Here is an 8,318-nt window from a genome sequence, read left to right on the forward strand (position 1 = left end):
TTCCGCGGGGCATCTGGCACGCCAGGCTACACAGCTGTGAGGTCAGCCTCCATCCGAACCTGGAGGGGGCTCAGTTTTAGAGGACTCATGAATTCCCAGGCAGGAAAGTGGGTTCAGCCAATGTGGGAAAAGGTCACCAACTGAGGTCAAAATGATCTCCTCCCTCTTGCCTCGAGTGCTGTACTCAAGTTGTTGAGAGAGACCGGAGGGGATTCCATGAATTTCAGTGAGGACTCGGATGCTCAGAGGGGTCCCCTAAACCACAAAGCTCCCCAGCTAATAGGTGGACAAACTCAGACTTGAAATGGGGCCCTGGAGTCCAGGTCCAGGCTCCTTCCTTTCCGCCCCTCAGCAAGCAGAGCCCTGGGCAGGTCCATTAGCCAGAGCATCTCTCCATGCAGAGGGCTGTGTGGACATAATGGCCTCTCCCAGCCCACAAGAGCCCCTCTTTCCTGCATAGCGCTATGTTAACTCCAAGATGATAGGGGCTGCTGATGCTCTGAGGCCTCTTTGGCTGTCCCAGATGACCTTCAGGAAGGGAGGCACTGCCGTGATGGCACAGGTAGGGCGTGAACACTCCCGCAGCTCCTCACGGCCCCCAGCCTTATTCTCATTTCCCTGAAAGGCATCCCCCACCCTGGATGGGCAGCCTGAGAGTCCACACCCAGCCAGGTCCATTAATCCCCAGCCAGCTTGTCTGCAGGCCTCCTGGGTGGGGTGGGTGCCTTCCTGTATTTATGCCTCAAGCTCCCCTTCCAGCATCTCAGAGAGCAGAGTGAAGGTACTTGGGGGCATCGCAGGGACAGGACTCCTGTGAGGCCAGGATGGGGAGCAGCCAAGGCGAGCTGGGAGAAGCCCTGCAGAGTTGGGAGCAGGGACTGGGCTGGAGCAGCTCGGGGGCATGGGGCCAGTGGAGTTGCCTCCAGGCATTGGAGTTAGGCACCAGAGCCCGGCCAGGGACTGAGCACCACGTCTGGAGCAGGTAGGAGCCTCACATTTTTAATCTCTGGGTGGAGGAGAGCATGGTGGTGACAGGTGGTACCTAGCAACAACCCGGGGCGAGAGTCCCTGTTCAGCCAGGCATGGCTGGATGGCCCGGGAGGTGCCTCAACTTCCCCGAGCTGGCACCTTCCAGATAAAACGGACGACAGAAGCCTAGCTCACAACCATATTTAAAGTGGTTCAGATCACCTCCAGGGGGCCAGCCACATGGGGAGCCCCCATCAGTGGTGACAGCCAGGCCAGGACAAAGGAGGGACATGCAGGTGTCAGGTGAGCACAACTGAAGAAGACATTCACTTTGTTTTGGGAAAAGCAGCAAGTAATAGGTTTTCATTTCTGTAAAAATGCTATATGGAAATGCACAGAAAAAAAACCCTTCAAGGGTGTGATCCCACCGTTAACACTGGGAGGCAGCATGAGGGCATAGCAAAACCTACGTCCTCTTGACCCTCAGACCTTTTAAATGAGACTGTTTTACTATCTCATCTAGGTGACCTTTTAAACATTTAAAGTACAAGGAGAGATGGACCGTATTAGCTAGAAATGACATTTCCCTAAGGCGTCAGGGGGTAGACAGAAATTCAAACAAGGCTTCTGAAGACAGGAATCCTAAAGCTAACTCCACAGATACCGTCTTCTAAACCGTCACCTTTCACGTGTCATCACTGAGCACTGGCTACATGCAGGCCTGGGCCCAGCGGCAGGGAGGGCGCGGAGGGGCTCTAGTCAGATGCTGGCCTGCCCGAGGGGCTCACAGGCCCAGTGACAACCAGCGTAGCTCAGAGTCCGGGGCGGGGGGGGGGGGGGGGGGGGGAAGAGCCCAGCAGAGGGGAGGCAGCAGGGGAGGAGATTAGGCTCCAGCAGCTAGTCTCAGAAGTGCATTGGTCTTACCAGATCAGACCCACCCTCCCGATCTCGTTTCACCTTGAACACCTCGTACAGGCCCATCTCTGAGAGGAGCACAGCAGCTTGGTGCCTCAACAGATCATTGAGGGGGACACAGTTGGGCCCATAGCTCTCTCCAGCCCCCCACATCCCTCCTCTCTTCTTCCTTCTTTCACTGGAAAGGAGGAACCTTCCTGCGTGGGGTCCCGCAAGCTTGGTGGGTTCCCTGCTTCTCCCATCTCTCCTGGGCAGTGCCCAGCTCCCAGCCACTTGCCCGCAGTACCAACTCTGCCCCCAGGCGCACTCCCCCCGCCCCCCAGCAGCCGCGACCTCGCCTGTGCCCTCGCCTGTCTCCCTCTGCTGAGAGGCTCCCGTTCTCGTCGTCCGCCCCCAGTCCCATTTCTCTACTGTCGCCTCCTCCTTGCCCGCTACAACACACCCCTTCAAAGGGTCACCCACACCCCTGCCTCCACAGCTGCCTCCTCGGCACATTTGGGGGTCTCTGCTGCCGAGAACCGCCCCTTTGGAGGGGTCTAGGGAGCCGCCCCACCTGCAGCACACCTGTCCCTCCATGCGCTCTGCCCCCACTGTCGCTTGGCTACTAAAGCTGCTCTCCCAGCAGCTGTCAGCCCCTCTGGGAGTTCCCACCCTGGAAGCTGCATATTCTTGCTTGTCGATGGTCTCCCCTTCGAGCAGCATCCCCAGGAGGGTCTGTAGCCCAGGACCCAGAATAGCCCTGGCCTGGTCTGCCCTCCATCTCCATCCGCGGGGTATCAGGTGACAGCTGAGAAGCGGCCCAGGTGTGCGGAGGGCCCCTGTCCAGGCTTCTGGGACCCTGACCAGAGCAGAGGGTCGGGGGGCACTACATGCACTCAGAGGTGGGGTGGGGCACTGGACTCGGGGGGGGGGGGGCATCCCGCCCTGCCCGAGTAGCAGGTGCCACCTGCGTCCTCCATCCCTGGGGTGCGGCCCACACACTCCTTACTTAGCGTGGGGCTTCGAGGACACTCCTTTGCTGAGCCTGGCACTGGGCAGGGACCAATCACTAGTGGCTCAGGAGGGCGGTGTGTAAAGGGTTCCGCTGGCTGCGGAGGGGCCAGGGGAGCAGGGTCCCAGCCCCCTGCACAGACAACAATGGGTCCCTCACAGCAGCCCCTCCACCAGGCCTCTCCCTGCCGCCCTCCAACCTCAGCACCTTCCAGCCCGTCCCTGCCTTGTTATGTACCCTTGGGGGACAGGGGATAATCATGTCTATTGTACATTCCCCACCCTGGACCGTGAGTTCTATGAGGACGGGCTTTCTGTGTACTGGCCACTGCTGTACACAGGTCACATGTGTGTGTGCAGACGGCTATGGGCGTGTGTGCATCTGTACTGTGTCTCTGTGTGCATCTGTGCTATCTGCGTGTGCATCTGTGCTCCTGGGTGCGGACACGTGTTCTGCGCATGTCCATATGCTTTCATCTACCCCGTGGTACACAGAGCACCATGTATGTATCCGGCACATAGTAGAAGTCTGGTCAATGTTACTTAAATATCTGTAACCGATGTTTATCTGTGGATCCTGCGGGAGGGACGCCGGACTGACGACAGGGCACCTATGGAGGCTGCGTGGGTCATGGTCCCACCCTCCCACTGTGGATGCAGAGAAAACATAATCCCCCTCCTACCCAGCCCTGGAGAGGTAGAGAGGGAAATTTCTGGGTCCTAGAGCGATGCGAACATCAGATGGGGTATAGGCTCCAGGAGCCGGGGCTCAGGTGGGGTGGGGATGAGGAAGGGCTGGGGGGCTGGGAAGTCCCTTGGAGCTGGAGCAGAGGGGGCTCCACAAGGCCGGAGCCCAGGAGCTCCCTGCTGCTTAGACAAGCAGCTTTCTGCACAGAATGCCCTCAGGAGCCTCCCCCTGCCTGAGACTGTGGGAGAAGGGTGCGTGAGCAGAGTCAGGCACCAATTTCAGGAACTAAAGCCCCAGATTTGCAGCATTCACGGTTACAGAGTCTGAATTTACAAACATCTGCACGATGCCACATCTCCGACCCATGAGCCCCACCACAGACCTGCTCCTGGACCACAGACCTGCTCCTGGACCAGTGACACCCTGTGGATAACAACAGAAGCCAGGGCCAAATCCTGGTAGCAGATCTCAGCATTGAAAGTGAAGAGGACTGGGGCACCTGGGTGGCTCAGTTGGTTAAGTGTCTGCTTTAGTTTCAGGTCATGATCCCAGGGTCCGGAGACTGAGCCCCCATCAGGCTCCCTGCTCAGCGGGGAGTCTGGCTCTCCCTTTCCCACTGCCTCTCTGCCTGGTTTGTGCGCTCTTTCCCTCTCTCTCTCGCTCACTCTCATAAATAAATAAAATAAAAAATAAGATGAAGAAGGCCACGACTTAAAAGGTATACTTGACAGGGACGGCATGATCATCTTGGATTTGTCCCCACTTGACAAAGATTCCAAAAGCCGAAGAGAAGATGACAAAACTTATTTGTGGCAGATAAAAATATTCGTAGTGCTATGAAATATATCTCTAACTAATTTATGGAAATTTAAATTTTACATATTTTCAGTGGTTTTCAACGTTAAAATATTTAGGCATGAACAACAATGAAGACACTACAAACCAAAATGCATGAAACAGCTAAAGAAATACTTAGGAGTCATCTAGAGCCCAAAATGCACTTTAGAAAGAGAAATTTTGACAGTTGCCTAGCAGTTCAACACAAGAAGCTGAAAAACAATCACAAGGTAAATCCAAAGAAAGTAAAAGAAGTAAAAGCATCAATTAAAATTGGAACTGGGGGTGCCTGGGTGGCTCAGTGAGTTAAGTGTCTGCCTTCAGTTCAGGTCATGATCCCAGGGACCTAGGATCGAGTACCACGTTGGGCTCCCAGTTTGCAGGGAGCCTGCTTCTCCCTCTCCTCCCTGTTCATGCTCTCTCACTTTCTTTCAAATAAATAAATAAAATCTTTTTTTAAAACAGAAAACTGGAGGGTGCCTGGGTGGCTCAGTGGGGTGGCTCAGTGGGTTAAAGCCTCTGCCTTCGGCTCAGGTCATGATCCCAGGCTCCTGGGATCGAGCCCCGCATCGGGCTCTCTCTGCTGCGGGGAGCCTGCTTCCTCCTCTCTCTCTGCCTGCCTCTCTCCCTACTTGTGATTTCTTTCTGTCAAATAAATAAAAATCTTTTAAATAAATAAATAAATAAATAAAACAGAAAACTGGAAACAAAGAAACAATAGAGACGTTTAAGAAAAAGTGCTCGTAAAACTGAGCCCCTAGCAAACTGGTGTTTTAAAAAAGAAGTGAGCACACAAATTTAAAATGGAAGATTGAATTAGGGCTTTAAAAATTATAAGGGAATATTGTGTAGATTATTTACAGTATCTACCAATAAATGTGAAACCATAAGCATGAAGAATTACCCAGAAAAATAACATTGCCTACTCTAACTCAAGAAGAGATTCAAAATCTGATTAAACCTATTATATAGTTGCACTTGTAATTTTCTTTTTACAAAGCCATGCCTGTCTCCTAACAATCACATAAAAATAACCTGACCAGATGGTTTTACCTTCTGCCAAATCTTCAAAGAAAGATAATCCTTACATGCTACAAATTGTTCCAGAAGGTAGAGAAAAAAGGCAATCTCTCCAAGTCATTTTATGCAAACAGTATAATCTTACATCTTTGAAATTAAAAACAGACAAGGATAGTACAAGAGGGGAAAATTATAGGCTAATTTCACTTATGAACATGGGGGGACATTTTCTAAATAAAATCAGGATACCTGAGGGGAGAGGGGAGTGACCAGAGCAAATAGAAATGGTCTATCCTAAAAATGTAACAATGAGTAAATACCAGAAAACTTACCACTATAGATCCACCACATAAAGAGACAAAGGGAGGAAAAAAAGAAAGTGATTAAGTAGATGCAGAAAAACAATTGTGATAAATTCCATCATTTATGAGAAAAACTCTCAGACAACCAGGAAGGGAATTTTCTCACCCTGATAAAAGATAATACCACAAACTCAGAGTAACCATCGCATCTGATAGAGAAACTTTAAGTTTTGGAAGAAGATAAGCACACCTGACTGCAACCAGTGCTCAGCAGACTACTAGGTGTTCTGGGCTATGCTATAAGACATGAAAAAGAAATTAGAGGGATAAGGATAACAGCAAAGAAAATCAAACTTGTCGACAGAAAAATGGATAGGTATGGTCCGCTATATTGGGACATTTGCCTAATTAATAAAAACTACAAGAATCCACAGGGTTCCTCCACACCGGCAATGATCAAGAGGAAAATACAACAGAGGCATTTCTGTGTCTAGCCACAGGGAGGAACTGGTACTGGACCAGCCCTCCCACCGTCAACAACCAGAAAACTGGAGAAAACAGAAGACTCAACTGTGTTCAGATACTGGACAAGAGGCATCCCCGGAGTGTGAACTCCAAGAAAAGGGAAATAGAAGAGGTGAGCCCTGTGATCACCCCAGCTTTACACCCGAAGATGCTCTCTGGATAGTGGCAGGAAAGTGGGGGAAACCAGCCAGAGCTCAGTGGTCTCCCTGGAGGATGAAACATCATGAAAAGGGCACAGAACGAGTACTTAGTGGCTGTCAGCACATAACCCCAGAGCTCACACCAAACCATTTACGTATTGTAAACACACATGCGCATAAAAGCAGTGTGTAGGACAGAGAAGCCAGGACAGAGTTTTAAGGGTCCCGTGTGTAAAAGTAACTTGGTAAGTCAACAGGGAAAAGAAAGCCTTTGATAAAAGTCAATACTTCTTCATGATTAAAAAAAAATAATAATAAACTCAAAACGCAAGAGAACATCTTCACTTGACAAAGGGTGTTTAGAACAACTTGGGGTATGTCACAGCGGGGCTGGCAGAGTTGGTGGGATGGGAGCCAGGAAAGCGGGGGACGGGCCAAGCCTCCTGGTTACGTTTCTTATAAACAGAACCCAGGGGAAAGCCCTGAAGCTGGACAGTCGGGGTGTGGGGCCCCAAGAAGTCCCTTGGGGCTCCAGCAACACAGAACCTCAAGTCGGTCCATATTCTTTCCACAGGATGAATGAGACTTTCTGAATTCCTATGTCCAGATGCTCACCCAAAACATCTCCCTGATAAACACACCGGACACCGCTCTCAAGGTGTTGAGCATCCTGGCCACGTTCGTCTGCGTGTGCGGCATGATGGGCAATGGCCTGGTGGTCTGGCTGCTGAGCTGCCCAGGGCAGAGGACCCAGTTCTGCACGTACATCCTCCACCTGGCCGTGGCTGACTTCCTATTCCTCCTCTGCACAGCCGTCACCCTCTATCTCGACCCCACCCTGCTGGCCTATGAGGTGATGGAGAGAGCGAGGTCCTTCACCTACACCACCAGCCTGACCCTCCTGACGGCCATCAGCATGCAGCGCTGCCTGTCTGTCCTCTTCCCCATCTGGTACAAGTGTCACCGGCCCCAGCACCTGTCAGCCGTGGTGTGTGCCCTGCTCTGGGTGCTGTCCCTCCTGATGAACATGCTGGTCTCACTCTTCTGCAGGAAGTTCTGGTTCAGCCCAAGGCAGTGTTACACGGTGGACTCCGTCTTCAGTTTCCTCATCATGGGGATCTTCACCCCAGTGATGACCCTGTCCAGCGTGACCCTCTTCGTGCGGGTGCGGAGGAGCTCACAGCAGTGGGGGCGGCCGCAGCCCACGCGGCTGTACGTGGCCATCCTGGCCTCTGTCACGATGTTCCTCCTCTGCGCCCTGCCTCTGGGCATCAGCTGGTACTTCCTCTATTGGCTGGACCTGCCCCAGAACTGGAAGATTCTTTTCCACCACATGGCATGCCTCTCCTCGGCCCTGAGCAGTAGCGCCAATCCTGTCATCTACTTCGTGGTGGGCAGCCAGGGACGCTGGTGCTTGCGGGAGCCCCCGGGGGCCATACTCCGCAGGGTGCTGAGGGAGGAGCCTGAGGGGGAGGGGAGGGAGACACCCCCCACCAGCACCAACGAGCTGGGGGCCTGAGAGCCTGGGCGCCCCAGGGATCTGCATGCTTTCCCTGCCCAGTGTCTGTCTGGCCTGCTGTTAACAGCCCCAAAGCCTTGCCCCTCGCCCTGTTGGGGTCTCTTTCTTCTAGGCCAAAGCCCCCCATGCCTCGATGTGGTCTGGCTCTCACAATGGGACTCAGCTGGGAAGACAAAATGCAATTTTTCCTGGGTGTCACAGGGCTCTCCTTCGCTGAGGCCTGGCCTGTGGAACCTGACTGTCCTCCCAGGCTCTGTGGGTGGGTAGCCTGCTTCCACTTGAATGGGGAAGCACATTCTCCCAGCCTCCTGCTCCCCTCCGAGGACATCTTTGTGCAGGAGGCAGGGTGTGGTTCCTGTGACTTTGTGGCCTGATGCTGGTCCTTGGGCACGTGCTGGTGGTATCAGCTGACC

The 8,318-nt window shown here is 53.0% G+C and overlaps 1 protein-coding gene across 1 annotated transcript; it reads left to right on the plus strand.

The window, feature by feature from the left end:
- The first annotated feature begins 901 nt into the window (after positions 1-901).
- LOC111149379 (MAS related GPR family member D) lies at positions 902-7,905 on the plus strand. The gene is given in 3 exon segments (XM_022506395.1): positions 902-971; positions 3,599-3,634; positions 6,968-7,905. Coding segments are annotated over 3 exon segments (1,044 nt in total).
- The last annotated feature ends 413 nt before the right edge of the window (positions 7,906-8,318 follow it).

The sequence above is a fragment of the Enhydra lutris genome, unplaced genomic scaffold (genome assembly GCF_002288905.1).
Source record: "Enhydra lutris kenyoni isolate GAN:26980312 unplaced genomic scaffold, ASM228890v2 scaffoldscaffold22, whole genome shotgun sequence".
In the NCBI taxonomy this organism is placed as follows: Eukaryota; Metazoa; Chordata; class Mammalia; order Carnivora; family Mustelidae; genus Enhydra; species Enhydra lutris.